Raw genomic sequence first — 17,741 nt, 5'->3', positions numbered from 1 at the left:
GGACAAAGACAGCTATTCTTCACCTGTGTTCATAGTATTCCATGCGCCTGCTCATATTTTGAAATACTGCACATCCGCTTGAGAGTTAATGCCCAATCAGGAAGTGAAAAGAGATATAGAGGTATAACAGTGGATGGTCAGCAAAAAGAAGAACAAGCAGGAATAGCATGAGACTGGTGGAATTCTGCTGAAATTCCAACATGATCTCAAAGTCAACATACTTCAAGAATAACATGGAAACATCCAGAGGGAAAAAAAGGAGAATGGCAACTGGATTGCGTCTGTGTGGATAAAAATTATCATGGGGTAATCTAGAATGAGGGAGTTCTGAGAGGGACACATTATTATGCAGGGTGTATACGTGGACAAAGAAAAAAAATTCCCGGATTTCCCGCTGCCACTTTCTTTTACTTATTACGATACGCTACATGTTTTCGTAATTAAGATACGCTACATGTTTTTGTAATTTTGAAAGTGTAAATTCGAAAATTCACATTCCACCAAACACAGCATGTTAGTTTGCAATGTATTGAAATCGAGACTGCAGTGCCCTTTAGTAAGCCAATCATAGCTCACATCATGTGATCTCGCTAGCCGATGACAGCAGATATTCAGAGCATAGGATATGTGATGTAGTCAGCCAATAGCAACATCACTGTTACGTAGTACAAACACAGAAATAGGAAAAGTTTAAATTAATATACATAGCGTAGCTACAAGAAAAGCCAAGCTTTCACTTCTAATATTGACCTCAAAGATTAATAAGCTACAAGGGAAGCAAAGCTTTCACATGTAATATTGGGCTCTTTTGGCGTTTGTTACACTTTAATAAACATCATACAAATGTGCCAGTAAAAATTAAAACAATGACATAAATGTCTGGTCTTCTGGGCTCAAAATTCTTCTAAGTGGCCAGTTCTCAAATTGATAAGTTGTAAACAAGAGTCAAATGCTCTGTGGTTCACGAAATTCATTGCACTTTCTCACACGCAACATAATTAATCCTTGAAAGTAACACTTTTCAAACCACCATTCGAAATACTTTCCCCAAGACCTGTTAAAAATAAGTTCGTTTCAGCAGTTGCCAGAGAGTGCCACAAAACAGGCGTTACTGCACTTGCGCAGCTACGGTAGTGTAGGAATCCCGTGTTTATGTGTAATAAGTTGCGACTTCTGACAGTTTGGTACGGAGCGAGTGCAGGGAAGCATAGTAGCCAGCCAGTGTGAGTTGGGCGCATCAGCATGTGACCATAGTATAGTGCCAAGCCCATTCGGCACAGAACCTAGCAGGCTCACTCAACTGCGTGAACAGCAAGCTGTGAAAGCCGGCTGATCTGCGATCTTTCTCAAGTGATGTTAAATAAACTATTTTGTAATAAAATCTGATTCTCACACATCTTATAGTTTAATTTGTCTGCTTTATGATAAAACTCGTATCATTTCATTAATGGTGATAGTTATTGCGATATTTTGATAGTACATCAACTCCCGCAAGAAATCTGAAGTTTGCAGTGAAAAATAGGTGTTGCTATGAATTTGTGTTTTGTGCGTGTTAGGTTGTATGTTGCTGCGTATTAAATGTAGACAATAAACAAAAAACACTTCTTCACAATACCTGACGACTACGGAACGTTTCAGTGGCACAAATTCAACTTTATTACGAGAGTTGATGAACATCGTGCATCTAATGCGTGACACCACATGGTACCGTTTATTCAAAAGGGGCACTTTACCACCTGAACCGCCACTGGCATGGCACGGAAAGTTGGCTCGCCATTGGTGTTACCCGGATAAATGTCAAAGTCGCAACTAATTTCAAATGCACTATAAGACATCTTACATTCAGTTATAAAAGAAAGAGGATACTCCAAGAGCATCAGAAGTTTGTAAACCATACTAAAATGTATAATTCAGCTTGAAGTGCACATTCGTATGTTCAGATTCACAATAAAGTAGGCGTCAACCTGATAATAAACTTTCCAGTGTGGTTTTCGGGATGTACATTTTCTTAGAGTACCTGTACTGTACTATCTCGTGTTTGATTCTTTATTATATCAAAATGCCATGCGTACCAGAAGATGAAAATGTGCACTTGAAATTCGGTGAACAGTTGGAACTATCCTACACTGTGGAATGAAAAACTTAATTTCAAATAAATTGACTGCCTCAGCAGTAAAGATTAATAAAAGCCAAATTACTCTAGCAGACTGACAAAAATAACTTCATTGTTCCTCAAGGCGATTATTGCTTGACTGCCAAAAATGTGGAAACGAAAATCAGAAAACTGAAACTAATGATATATTTCAGCCTTTCATAATTTTTTCTATTTGGGAATCCTTTATGGGATCGTTAATACAGTGGTTTTCCGTTGCCTTCTGCATCCTCCTGCCGTTGACCATGTTAATGGTTCCTCCACCTTTAGGGACAATTCCTCGTCCGTGGCACAAGGGGGTGCCCCTACCTTACCTGCTCATCCGCCCCTTACTGGCTGTTGGCACTTGATAAGGTTGGTCTCCTTATACCGGGAGCCATTCGGTTAACAGCCATGTGTTGGAAAAGAAAATGAAAATGAAAGACACCCTGGGCCTCGCAACCTAATACCGTCAGGGTCAAAGCAGCGAGAGTTGTCCACGAGAGGCCGACAGGAAAGAAGAAAGCAGAAGTCTGACACAAGTAAGTGGAAGGGCCCGTGTGGTTGCCACTCACACACTCCCAAGAAGAGAGCCCCCTGTGGGGTTTCATAATTATGTATATGTAGTTTAATTCGTTTGATAGCTGCAGGCCACAGAAATCCATTCTGTGTCCATCTGACGCGGGTACTGTACACAAAATGGAAACAGCAAACTTCGAGACTAACCCCCCTCACAGTACAGCTCAGACTGCTCTCCACATGCGGTAATCTGGCAGCTTGGGCGTGCCAGAAAAAACTTCTATCTTCAGCATCTAGCTTAAATTAGCCAGAGCAGCGAGAGAAGGTAGGGCTCATATGCGACACATTTTGCTGTTAGCAGACACTTGTGTTTGCACGGTGTTTTCTCGTTGTAATTGCCGCATTTCCTTTGCAACTAAAGTTTTATTTTGGTATTTTTCTCTCGTTTATGTTTTATTGCTGCCGTATTATTCTGCAGTACCGGGATAACGAAATATTATTTGTTAGAATATCAGTTCTTACCAGAAAAAATTACAAAAATTTAACTGAAAATTAAAACCAAGAAAAATTCCCGGAATTCCGAATTCCCGAGTTTTTCCCGGTTTTCTCAGGACATATATACTCTGTTATGAGATAAAAATAAAAACTAAATGCACCCCACTTACAAATAAAAAATCCCACCCTTTTTGGGAAGAGAGCTATGAGCTTCAAACTGATAAGTGACAAAAAATACAAAGCACAAACAAGGAATATAAAAGTAACATGATCTAGAGTAAATAGTTCTCCAGTTAAAACGAATAACTGAACAAGTAGCCCAAAAGGAACCAAAGGAAAAAATACCAATAGCAGAACGAGGACTGTGACAAAACAGTGGTAGATAGACACCAAACCTGGTTAAGGTATCAGAGCCATAAAACTAAGAATCACATCTGGAACTCACAGAACAAAGAAAAATACCCCAAAAAATAATAAGATGGCTTGAACACCAATAACCTGGAACTCACAGAACAAAGAAAGATAACCCAAAGAAATAATAAAATGGGTGTAGAGTGAGAAAAGCTACAAAACATTTAGCAGACAACTACAGACATATGACATGCCAACATTAATGTTAGAGGATACAAATAATAAGATGGCCTATAACAGTATGAAAAATCCAGAAATTTTAGCAAAAACATTTAACAAACTGCTAAATTTTGTACATCCCCCAAAACTTTTTCAAATAAATACCAGTACCCTTATCAAAACACCAGCATAAAATATAAACCCATCCACAATCCATGAAGTCTACAAAGTTTTGTAAGAGCTCAAAAACTACAAAACACATGGAGAAGATAAAATAAAAATTGTAGAACTTTGGAAACATGCAGCAGAAGCAGTGAAGATGATATTACACCAATGCATAGCAAAAATGTGGAACAAAAAAGAACTACCAGAACACTGGGCTACAACAATAATACATCTACTATATACAAAGGAGATAAATCAAATCCAGACAACTACAGAGGACTTTCCCTTTTGGATATTACACGTAAAGGCATGTCGATAATTATATAATGTTCTAATGATCAACTTGAATGGGAACTAGGAGAGTACCAAGGAGGATTTAGACCCCAGAAAAGCTTCCCAAGACAGATAATAACTTTGAAATTGTTAATAGATTACTCCAGAAGAAGACAAAAAACAACAAGTCATAACCTTTATAGACTTCCAAATAACTTATGATTGTACCCACAGATCTTCAATGACGACAATACTAAGGAACTTTGGTCTCCATCACAAATTAATAAAAATGATTAACAAACACTAAACCTCAAGTAAAGTTCAGAGAACAAATATCTGAGCCATTTACAATTAAACCAGGTTGCTATTAGTTTTCAACTGTGCTCTGGAATATGCGATGAGGTAATGGTACAAGGAAAATCCTAAAAACATAAGAACTGGAACCAAGAAAAATCAAATAACCTTAAATTGCTTGGGATTCACAGATGATTTAGCATTACTGGCTAATAACATTCAAGAAGCCAGAAATCAAATAACAAGCCTACAAAATATAGCAAAAAAATAGGACTCTACCTAACATTCGAAAAGATTCGAGGTAATACACTAGTTATCAACCACATACCAGTAAATAACAGCAAAGTGAAAACAGTAACACAACTTAAATACCTAGTAGAGATTACAACATACAACTTGGGCTAGAAACCTGCAAGGCAAGAAAGAACTAACAAAATGATAAAAGCTTAGAAATTAACACGGTCTATACAACAAAAAGTGTCAATCAATCAAAACTAAATAAAAACATTTCAAGAAGGTGGTTTAACCAGAGGTAACATACAGAACTGAAAGTCTTTTTGAAGTCACCCAGAAAAGCAGACTCAACAAAATGAACAGCTGTAGGCAGTGACAAATGATGTGGTGTATAGCAAACTGGAGCCCATACACATAACATACAGAAAAAAACGATCTCCCTTTTTGGTCACATTGTAGGACACCAAAAACAAGATTTTTAGAGAAACTATGGAACATGAAGCAAGAAGTAGGAGGCATAAAGGAAACCAAGGAGGATATGAAGGAGCTAGTGTTAACCCCAGATGATTTGTAAAACAAAACAGAAAATTTAAAGAAATATATAAGTAAGATTTAAACCAAGAAATAGACAAACAAACAAACAATTAAAAGGGTATTTACAGATGAGCAACGTCAATAAAGGTCAGAACGAATGAAAAGAAGACCAGAAACTGCTTGACTGAAGTAGCCCAACAAGGTGATATAAGAAGAAGGGAGAAGAAGAAGAATGTCCAGGTTGCAACAATATGAATCACGATAAGATAAATTACATATTAACAGTGGAAAGACATATCTGTCCATGCCTATTGCTAAACAAACCACATTAGTACATTCATAAAATAATTATGTATATATATGTATGTATTGTATGTACATATATTTTATACATCCAGTGAGTAGGTGGGGATGGTTATACATTTACATAAGGGTTATAAGCCACCTAGATCTTAGCTGTACATATGTAAAAATACTTAGTCAATTACAAGAAATGTTACTCTCAATGCAGATATGAAATAACCATGTAACGAAATTTCCAATTCATTTAGGAAAATACATTCTGTCTGCAGTAGCCACCAGACAGATCGCGGGAGGCGCACATCGGCACGGCGCGTCACGGACGGTAGTTGCCGCAAGTAGAGTCCCGTCCACCAGAGGGCACGCGAGAATTCGGACGTGACCTCTGCCGGCGTAACAACAACAACAACAACTCAGGCAGCACGGTCCATGCCCAGTCAGTTAACATCGGGCCTGCTGAGGACTCAGTCCCGGTCTATGCTAAGTGAAGTGCTACGTAAACGTGAACAGTGTTGCTACACAATTGGCGACGAGTAGGGTCGTTCTTTCGCGTGTTGCGTCGTTGTTCCGGTTTCGCAGCTTCTCCACGGCATGGAGGATTTAGTGCGGGTTTTGGTCGAGCAGCAGACGGAGCTCATGGCCACCATGAAACAAGTGCTTCCGGCGTTGCTCTCCATGCAGTCTGCTCCAGCGCCGTTCCCTCCTCCCTTTCCCCCGTATGACGAGACGGCGGAGGATTGGGACGCATATGAACATCACCTTCAGCAGCATTTCCAGGCATTTCATGTTGCCGATGTGGAGGTATGTCGTGCTGTCTTCTTGTCTCGGATATCTCCCTCGCTGTATCAAGTTTTCCGGCAGCTAGCGACGTTGCAGGAACCCTCGTCCTTATCTTTTTACACATTGTGTTCATTGCTGTCTTCATATTACCGCCGCCGCACGCATGTTGTGGCGGCTAGGGTTGAGTTCTATCAATGCAAGAAACCGCCCCATCAGTCTTACCGGACGTGGGCCACTACCCTGCACGGTCTTAGTCGCAAGTGTCATTTTGTCACGGAGCAGTCGCGAGAGTCGTATGCCCACGTTATGGTATGCGACGTCATTGTTCTTTCTGCCCCTGATAGGGAGGTCCGGCAACGGGCCCTGCAGTTAGAAGACCCTTCCCTTGAGGAAGTCCTGTCCATTGCTCAATCGTATGAAGTCTCTCACGCCGCAGGTCAACAGCTGGAAGCGTGGTGCGACGTCGCGGCGGTTCAGGGCGGTGCGTCCATGTCCACTGTGTCCGGGGCGGACGACGTGCGAGCAGTACAATCCGGCCGTTACGGCCGCTCCCGCACGGCGCGTATACAGAATTCCGGCCGCCGGCCCCTGTTGCCGTCCTGTGCGTCGTGCTATATACATCACGATCGGTCAGAGTGCCCCCAGCATTGGGCCGTTTGTCGCAAATGTAATAAAAAAGGTCACATTGCTAAAGTTTGCCGCTCAGCCTCAAAAGAATCGAAGGAAGCAGATACAGAGGACATGGACGTTGACATTCAGGAAGTTTCATCGGGACAGGCTCCCGACACATCGGCACGCAAACTCTTTATCGAGGTGTCAGTTCGGTCGTGCCGGTTACAACTGCAAGTAGATACGGGCGCGGCGGTTTCGTTGTTGAATGCACAAACTTATTCCGACCTCGGATCGCCCCCATTGGCGCCAGTTTACCGATGTCTACGCGGTTATGGTAAACAGTTCATTCCCCTACTGTGTCAATTCACTACCGACGTGACTTACAAATCAGTCACTCGGCCTATTACTTTTATTGTTGTCAGTGATGCGAGCTCCGCTAACCTTTTTGGCCTGGATGCCTTTCAAGCGTTCGGTTTTTCTATCGCTGACAACATACACTTGGCCTCCGAAGACATTCCCTATCACTCATTGGAATCTTTGATCTCAAACTTCCCAGATATCTTTGAGGAGGGCCTGGGGTGTGTTTCAGATTTTGAAGCTCACTTAACGTTGAAGGCGTCGGCTCGTCTGCGTTTTCTACGCGCGAGGCAGATCCCCTCGGCTCTCCGCCCCCACGTAAAGGAAGAGCTAGACCGGCTGATAGCCCTAGGGGTCGTTCTTCCCATTTCTTCTAGTGAGTGGGCTTCGCCCCTCGTTATTGTAAGGAAGCCCTCGGGAAAATTACGTCTTTGTGGCGATTTCAAGGCCACCATTAATTCCCAATTGGTGGTGGACACCTATCCTTTGCCTCGTGCTGATGAATTGCTCTCTGCCGTGGCGGGAGGCCGATATTTTTCGAAAATCGATCTTTCGGAGGCTTACCATCAGATACCACTTGATGAAGACTCCAAACGGCTGGCGGTCGTCAACACCCCGTTTGGCGTTTACCAATAGCAGCGGTTGGCCTTCAGAATATCCAGTGCCCCGGCGATATTCCAGCGTTATCTTGAGCACGTCACGTCGACAATCCCTCATTGTATTAATTACCTGGATGACATAATTGTCACAGGCCGCAGCACGAAGGAACACTTGCACAACCTTCGCACCCTCTTTCTCAAATTCAGGCCTGTGGGCTTGCGTTGCAACCTGCATAAGTCAAACTTCTTCCAACTGCCCATTGAGTATGTGGGATACACCATCTCTCGGCACGGCATCCAGCCACAAGGAAGTTTGGTCCAAGGTATCGTCGACCTTCCACGGCCCGCTTCGCTGAAAGAGATACAAGCTTTTTTAGGCAAGATCGCCTATTACCGCCGGTTCATTCCCAGGGCTTCCACTATAGCCCACCCCCTGTACTGCCTTCTGCACAAGGGTGTTCCTTTTGATTGGTCGCCTGCATGCGAGCGAGCGTTCACCTCGTTGAAGGGCCTCCTCACGTCAGCCCCTTGTTTGGCTACTTTTGATCCCCATAAGCCGTTGGTCCTCGCTACAGAGGCTTCACAGTATGGGGTGGGGGCGGTCCTGGCCCATCGCAACGCAGATGGTTCCGAACAACCACAGGCATTTGCGTCTAAAACGCTTAGTCCAGCGCAGGCCCATTACTCCCAGGTGGAAAAAGAGGCTTTGGCCATTGTCTACGCTGTTACCAAGTTTCACCCTTTCTTGTATGGCACGAAGTTTCAGTTAATCACTGACCATAAGCCGTTAATATCATTATTTGGCTCCGCCTCTCAGATTCCGGATAGGGCGGCCCACAGACTACAGCGCTGGGCCATGTTCCTCTCTAAGTACCATTATGACATTCATTTTCGCCCTACAGGACAGCATGCCAATGCCGACGCTCTTTCCCGTCTTCCGGTGGGCCCGGATCCTACGTTCGATCGAGAGGAGATTATGTGTTTTCATTTGGATGTGGCGTCCAGCCAAGTGGTTGATGGCTTCCCGATCACTAGTTCTCGAGTCGCCAGGGAAACGGCAGCTGACCCGGTTCTCCGGCAAGTAGTTCGCCTCATTCAGCAGGGGTGGTCATCCCGCCCTCCAGGCCGAGCCTCGGACCCTCTTCGTAATTATTTTAGTCTACGAGACCGCCTCTCGGTCTTGGAAGGAGTTCTCCTTCTGGCTACCGATGATACAGCTCTTCGCGTGGTTGTTCCTGCAAGTTTATGAAGGGAGGTCCTCACGTTATTACATGCGGGGCACTGAGGTGTTTCCCATACTAAAACCTTGGCTCGCAGACATGTGTACTGGCCCGGTATTGACAGAGAAATTGAACACTTGGTGGCCGTCTGTTCCTAGTGTGCGAGCCAACAGGCATCTTCCAGGGCAGCGTTCTCTTCATGGCCGCCGGCAACCCAAGCGTGGGAACGTGTTCACATCGATTTTGCGGGCCCGTTTCTCAATGGCTTTTGGGTCATTGTCATTGATGCTTATTCCCGATTCCCATATGTGGTTCGCTGCTCCTCAACCACTTCAGAAGTTGCAATCCAGGCACAAGCAAAAATCTTTTCTGTGGAAGGTCTGCCAATCACCCTGGTCTCGGACAATGGACTGCAGTTTATTTTGCAGACCTTCCAGGATTTTTGTAGGCACTTCGGTATTCAGCACGTTTGCTCTCCCCCCCTTCCATCCACAATCGAATGGGGAAGCCGAGCGCATGGTGCGCACATTTAAGACGCAGATGAAAAAGTACGTGCACGAATTTCCTGCGGAAGAAGCATTGACGTTTTTCCTGACGGCATACCAGACCACACCAATGGGAGAACGCAGCCCCGCAGAGCTCCTCCATGGGCGCCAACCTAGGATTCTGCTGCACCTCCTCTGGTCTGGTCCTCGCCAGTCTTTGCAACACGGAGTACCTGGCTTTCAACTGGGTATGTCGGTCTGGGCCCGTGGGTTTGGTCACAATCCACGTTGGATACCGGCGGTGGTCCTGTGCCGAAATGGCCGCCGGCTCTATACCTTGCAGGCGGGGGACCGGGTGGTACGTCGTCACCAAAATCAGCTACGTCCACGTTTGGGCACCCACCCTCCGACCTCTCGGACACCGGCTTCCCCATTGCCGGCACCCGTGTTGGTTTCTCAGGAGACATTACCGCCTCTCCCCACTGTGACTCGGCCGCACTGCGATGGTTCTCAGCCTTGGCAGCCTCCAGTAGCTCCAGCACCAGCATCGCCATCGTTCGAGATGCCCCAGCGAGAGCCGGCCCCCCTCGCAGGCCCGGTTTCTCAGGAGGCTGGTTCACCTGTGGTCGTCCCTTCCCTATCGTCCCCGCCACTGGGTCTTGCCCCTCCCGAGGTGGAACAGGATCCGGAGTTCGACGGTTTGTCGCCCGTTCTGTCCCGGGCTCCAGTGGTGGGACGACGGGAGCCTCTTCGTGTGGGTCACTTCCAGCCGTATTTGAAGGTTGGCAGATCCCCTCGACTCCGGCCTTCCAATGGATGTGGAGGTCATTGCTCCTGCCCGACACTCCACTTTTCGACGCAGTGGATCACAGTGGCTTCACCCCCAAAGGAGGAGGAGTGTAGTAGCCACCAGACAGATCGCAGGAGGTGCACATCAGAAAAGAGAAACTAACTTACATCAAGTTCGTAACTGATATAACAGTCTAAGTAATTCCAAAGAGCAGAGAAAGAATAATATACAGTCACAAGTGATTGTACCAAACTCAGTAAACAGCCGTATGGATAATAAAAGATTTATAAATGAATCTGTGTCAAATAAAGGGATAATAAAAGAGAATTATCCTCCAGTTATATTGGGAAATGTGGAACGTCCTGAGAAAGGGGACAGGCTCCAGGACATGACAATGCATTCGTAGGCCCATATCTAGAAAAGCTCATTGCTTTTATGCATAAGATACATACATGGGAGTGGTTATGAGATGAGGAGAAGGAGGAAGAAATAGAAGAAAGTCATCCAAAATCCATAATTGTTGGTTAAATATATGGAAAGAAAGCAGATATTTATATATACTCTGTAAGTGAAATTTCACTGATCTCTCAAAATTTATAACAAACAATGAGACATAATGACCTGCATCCTGCCTGTTACCAGTGTGTAAATCATAGATATTACATGAATTGTGTTAATCAAAGGAGAAATGCATGTACCTATCAGTAGAGGAAATTTTCAATTTATCCAAATTTTACTAATAGCACCTAATATTAATTTACAAGTATTATTTGTTATAGACTTGTTATTGAAATATGAAGTGGCTTTAGATCTCGGTGCAGAATTACTGACTTGGAAAATTAAAAATTATCAGATAGTAGTACCTTTTAAAACAAGTTTGGCGACAGATAAAGTGTAGTGGTAAACATTGCACGCTTGGTTGCTAATGCACAATTGCTAGGCAAAGAAGAATCTATAATTGATAATACAAATCTGTACCAATCAAATATATAGTAAAGTTTATGCCTTTCTTCTAAGGGAATGTTCTATAGAAATATAAATCAGTAATCTCAAAAAAAAAAAAAAAAAAAAAAAAAAAAAAAAAAAAAAAAAAAAAAAAATGTTATCCTGTAACTTTGAGATATGCGGTAACGAGGAAATAAATAAGACAAGAGAAAATCAAATCACTGAACATAGTGTAAGTGTTTACTACAATCCATTGTAGGTTGTTAATAAAGTTACATGTGGCATACGCCTGGTCTTAGATATACATACTCTCAACAAACATATTGAAACTGAAAGAGGTAGACTACAGATGTTGAAAAATTGTTAGCTAGATTTGAACAAGCCTAATTATTTCAGTCGAATGGACTTCGCGGATCGATACTGGCAAGCAAGATTATATCAAAATTTAAAATGCTCTACAGATTCTTGTTTGAAGGAAAGTCATACCAATTGAAAGTACTGCCTTTTGGCTTAAATATTGCAGTTCATTATTTATTTGTGCTTTAGATGAAGCTTTGTGGAAAGGATTATTACAAGAACCAATTTATATACGTAGAGGATATTTAATAGTGTCCAAGACATCAGAAGAGCATTGTACTTTACTAACAAAAACTTGTGAACGAGTGATTTTCAAATGTGTGTGAACTCCTAAGGGACCAAACTGCTGAGGTTATCAGTCCCTAACACACACACACACACACACACACACACACACACACACAGCAATGCCCAAGGGAGGACTCGAACCTCCGGCAGGAAAGGTCGCACAATCTGTGACTTGGTGCTTCAAACCGCTCAGTATGAAAGAGATTGGATATCTGTGTAGGACACATTATTCCAACAAAGATACCATATGGGGTCAGATGACTCCTGAATCCCAAATTATTATGAAAGAATTACCGCATTTGTCTACAGGTTCACCACCAGCAGAGGTTATGAATAAAAACTTTCGTTGGTAAATCACGACTAAAGTGGTCACCTTGAGTAGAAATTAAAGCAGATGAATTACAGAACATGCTAAAGGAAAATTTACAGAAACGCACACCAAGCAGGATAGAGAAATGCATTAAAAAACAATGACATCAGCATTACAGGTGAATAACTTAGTATTAGTTAAGGATTTACATCCCAGTTGATCAGCTATGTACCAGGGTACCAGCTTAGTATGGCGTGGAATCCAGCTTTAGAATTACTACAGAAAAAATGAACCTCAGGTGAACAGGGGAGTAATTAATAGGATCAGACTTCTTATGGAGCTACAGCAGTCATGGACAAACCAGGGATCATCATCCACTACCTGAAACCTCAGGCACCACATAACTTGGGAGCAGACTTAGGACAGGACTCCACATGGCAGCCACCATTACAAGAGATTTCTGCAGCATGTGCAGACATAATATAAAACTACTACAGCAGTCCGATACTGCAGGAAGTGCACCAAACACAGAAAGGCTGGAGAATGACATGGCCATGAGAGAAAGCCCCAATGCTCATGAACAGCATAAAAAAGTATACAGTGTTATGATAGTGTTAGGATGTGGCACTGAGCAAGCAGCTTGGTCCTGAAAGTTCCCCAATGCTCCTGCTGCAGCACTGTCTGTAAGTTTTGGCACTGGAAGAAGTATATGTAAAAAGGTACAAAAGGAGGAGTCAGGAAACATGTCTGGAATAACTGGGTAGAGTCAATATCCAACAGAGAAACTTCACTCAGATGCATAAAGGTAAGAGTCAGAGGCTGTGCATATGGTTAAGAACTTAAGAGGGGGTGCACCCAATTTTATGTAGGTAATGGAGAGGAGAAGGACTGGCAACGCACGGAAGGGATCATCTAATCTTTGGTCAGGTGAATCAACAGACAGAATGAATTGAGGCATTTTTTGCATAGAGGGACTAATAAAGAGACATTCAAATCAAAAAGACAAAAAGGTATTTACTCAGTATCTGCCCCTAAGAGAAGGTGTATGTGTAGCTCTTACAGAGGCAGAAAGCTATACAGTGACTGTGGTTCACGCTGTTGAAGTGCTCTCCTAAACAGTAAGAGTAATAGACCAACCTGATCAGTAAAGATTCTTCGAATCTACATTTCTGCACATTTCTGACTTATCACAGATCTGAGATTTGAAATTGTGGAGAGTGGTGTACATCAAAGTGTCAGCATGTAATTCCTCATGGCAAAAATGGACTTAAACATTTTCTATCCCAATAAATTTGAGAACCTTGTGCTATTGTAATCAATGAATTGGAAGGAAAGGAAATGCAGTTACCTTTGAGTAAGAGTACCATAACAATGATATACCCTAACCAAACAGGGCAAATATCTCTCTGTGAAACTGAAACAATGTACCTGAAAAATAATTAGATGGCAGTAAAAGGTAAATCCAATACTAATAAAGCAATAAAATATGTAATGAGAAATTCATTTACTATATTATAGCATGCCGTGAACAACCGAATGGTTGAATAGACATACATCAGTATTTTAAATGAAGTTTGTTAAGCGTGAAATGACACTGTTAAACAGAGGGACTGACTTTCACCAAGCAGGTTGAATTATGTGATAAATATTTTCCTAAGGTGAGAATGCAAAGGGGGGGCTAAGCTCTCAAATTACGAAACATGAAAGATTATATAAAGAATGATGAGGCACGACATATGGTAAATGTGATGGTGATTTCTGTAATAACACAGAGAGGTAATTAAAGACAATGCAGATGATGCGTGTGAAGTTTATCTTGGAAAACCAAGTATTCAATAATTAAATGGAACACAAGAAAAGAAATATTCTCCTACATGTTTTAGTGCTTGAAGAAATTAAGCACAGATAATAATAATAATAATAATAATAATAATAATAATAATCATAGTGTGAAAGTTAAATCTATTGTTACTGAGCTGACATTATGAGATGTTTGTAATTATTCAAGTAAGATGAGATGCACAAAATGTTTAATCTCGCTGGCGGGAAGCTGTGTTGTAAAACATACATATGAATGAAATGAGGAATAACATGTTCCACTTCTAACTATTCAGTCCTATGAAAGATGTTCGTGGAAACCATAAATGATGTGTAGGTAACTGACAAGTGTGGAACATCCCACAGTGCACATTCTGGTAAGCCATATATGCAGATGGCACATAAAAGATGTCATCTCAGAACATCGACAAGGTGCTACAGTGAGCGAGCATCTCCATCTGCCGTGGAGGGCTACTTATGCTTTGGCATTGAAGCTCACCGGTAATTTGGAGGTCATGGAGAAAAGGGCATGGGCGTTAATGCTGGAGCAACTGAAGATTATACATGAGAACTGTCATTCTGAAATGTCATATCAGTACTTGAATACATCTTGTGATCTATTTTGAGCTACAGGTTAAAGAGAGACCTTTTCACCCAAATAGTTAATGAAGTTGTACAGTGGAAAGATTGTGTTTATAATATAGAAAAGATGTCATGGAAAGATTGTGTTTATAATATAGAAAAGATGTCACAAAAATTACTGTCATTTTAGTACCTTGAATAGGTAAAAAGTATTTTTCAGCATCCCACCCCTGTGAAAGATGTAGTCCATCAGTAAGTGAACACGTAACAGTCTGACATCACTGCATAGCAGGTCCATTAAAGTGAATAACATCAAGAACAGCAACCACAAGATATTTATAAGGTAAAAGTTGGCACACCCATCATCAGGGGTCAGAACGTGTATGGAGTGGAACATACCATACCAAAGTCTCACTTGTTCCACTTCAAGTGCCACATTCCTATCCTGTGTGCTAGCTACATCTCCCTTCCAGCTGTAAGCCCCTCCCTTCCCTCCAACTTCACCCTTCCTCCTCTCTTTCTTTCTCCTGGAAATCCAGCACCTAGACTTTACAGTGAGTTACTGACTTTGGTCTGTCCATTATTTATAAAGAAAGAGAAACAACTGAAGAATGACAAATGATGAATAGCTTATTACCATATGAAGAGACTAGTCATTCCCCTTGCCACCAAATTTAGAGGAAACATTACAAGCAGCATGAAATTGGAAATAATGAAGAAAACAACAACAATGATATTAATACTTATGGATAAATAAAATAAACAATGTTCTTTGAATTTTTAATGGATGGCATAGAATGAAGAAGTTTGTTGCTTACATTTTTGTGGCATGAGAAATTTTCATTGATTTCCAGAGCTGAATTATGTCCTCTGTGATCACTTCTGCTGGAGGCCCTTTGACATTCCCATGGTCTTTTGTCAGACATTGTTTTTCAAATTCCTCCTTCTTAAATGGTTCAGTTTCAACACTTTCTGTAACACAAATAATTACAGACTCAAGAAAAATGCATGCCAAAATGAGGAGATTATAACTCATACCATAACAATCATGAACAATGTCATTACCGTAACAATGAAAGAAATAGTTGCATAAGCATTTCTGGATTTTAGTCATCTTTAAATTCCAAACATAGCTAAACATGTTGTTTAAATAAACTCACAGGATAAACTTACATGCTGTCAAATGTTTGTTAAGCGATAGCATACTGTTATAGGCCTGTGAGGTCTCTGCTTTTCCTAAAACTAAACTACCAGAAACAAATAATTAATAGTATTGTGAAAGAGGTGAGGAAAACCTTGAATGGCTGCTATCGAAAATAGTGTGCATTACACTGCATGCTTCATCTGCAGTGTAGAAAGTGGGCCAAGGTGTGGGAGGCCATTGTCACTTTCTGCAGTTTCATGGCATAGTGACAAAGTTCAGAGATATCTGCCTTCCCAAATTGCTGAAAGCATTTGTAGTGACAAAGATTGTGTTACTATCTGCTGCTGTGTTTACATGTGCTGTTAAAGAACTTGCACCCCAGCCACTACAGGTACTGGGTTTTTATTTGTTCTGCGTGTACAGTGCGGCGCTCCATAGCAGGATGATCTTCTTGGAAATTATAGACAGTTCTTGTCAAATTCTTCTCTAGTAGTGCTAACTAATGAACGACTTTTTTTTATTGCTTAATGTACATTTATACTTTCCTGATTCATTGGTGTACATATTTTGTATGATTTGCTGAGTATCTCCAACACACAATTACAGTTGTTCGACAGCTGACATTTAGTTGCACTGACATTAGTGGCCCAAACATGATCTCTGTCTACATATTCAATCTATGTAGCCAGAAGAACCAGGGCTAACTTTCAAGAGACAATAAAGATTTTTTGTGAAATGCAAGATGCACAAGCCACCCCTCATTATGATTCACACCGGGAGAAGCAAGCTTATACTACACCCGAATAACTATAGATTTGAATGAATTTGCCTTAGTGGTCAGCCAGCTTGACTGTCATTACACACCTTAAGTCTAAGATGTAATAACAGCACCTCCTGAATGAGACTCCCACAACAAAATCAAGGCTGAGTTAATTTGCAGGGTTTCCACGTCACAAGAAAAGCATATGCGACAAGCCCTAACACAATAAAATATCAGTGACAGAAAATCGTCACAATAATATCTCTGGCACTTACACAGTAGACCTAGTGATTAGCTCCTGACCGTCTGGCTATTGTAAAGACAGAATTCAATTCTATGCTCAGATAATATATTATTCACCCTTCTAGCAGTCATCACCTCTTCAACTGATACCCACGAAGTGTTGCACAGGGTGCCATGTGGTGATTATTGTGCATTTTATGTGAGAACAGACCCTGATAGATACCCAGTAACCCTTTTAAGGGATTACAGCTATGCCCTGTGTGGTGCGACTGTGTTTAGTGTGCTAGACTGCACAAATTCCTGTGACAGATGATAATCATTATCACACCATTTAGGTTGTTAGAAAGCATTTGCATCATGACATTTGGCCTACGCAATGCTGCACAGTCTCGGCAAGCTACTGTTCTTGGATGTTTTAGTTGAGTGGAAGGCAGGAGGCTGACTTGGTCATTCAGTGCATACAAAACTGATGCACACTGATCGATATCTGAATGCTGATAGTTTTCACCACCCTGTACACAAGAAAGTGGTCCTGAAGACATTAATACACAGAGCAAAAGTTATTTCTGATGGTGGCCACCTGCCTGAATCACAGCACTTGAGACACATGTTTACAGAGAATGGTTATAGGAACGCACTTTTAGGTGCCCCCAAAGAAGGATGTCTTGTGAATCGGCACAAGAAGCAAAGCCAGCAGCTTTCCTGTCTCACTGTGGGACAACGAGCAGCAAGTTAACATGTGTACTGCAGAGACATGGACTGTGACCAGTGTTCTGGCCCATCCCCAAGATACGAGATATGCTGCACCCTGTTAAAAATGACACAGCTCTTTGTGTATATGGTGGCCCTTGCGAGTGCAGCAGTGTCTATATAGGCCAGACAAATTGCACAGTTGCAGAGCGTTGTACCGAGCACAAGAGACATATTAAAGAAAGG

General features: G+C 42.0%; 1 protein-coding gene across 1 annotated transcript in view; it reads right to left on the bottom strand.

Moving 5' to 3' along the window:
* LOC126188177 (non-homologous end-joining factor 1-like) overlaps positions 1-17,741 on the bottom strand; it is a 137,145-nt gene that overhangs the window by 38,893 nt on the left and 80,511 nt on the right. The window contains exon 4 of the mRNA XM_049929698.1: positions 15,477-15,630. Within this exon, the coding sequence (XP_049785655.1) occupies positions 15,477-15,630 (154 nt within the window). The remainder of the gene's footprint in view (positions 1-15,476; positions 15,631-17,741) is intronic.

This window comes from Schistocerca cancellata, chromosome 5 (assembly GCF_023864275.1).
Source record: "Schistocerca cancellata isolate TAMUIC-IGC-003103 chromosome 5, iqSchCanc2.1, whole genome shotgun sequence".
NCBI lineage: Eukaryota > Metazoa > Arthropoda > Insecta > Orthoptera > Acrididae > Schistocerca > Schistocerca cancellata.
The sequence above is the reverse complement of the archived record's forward strand: the minus strand, read 5'-3'. Positions and strand labels throughout refer to the sequence as shown.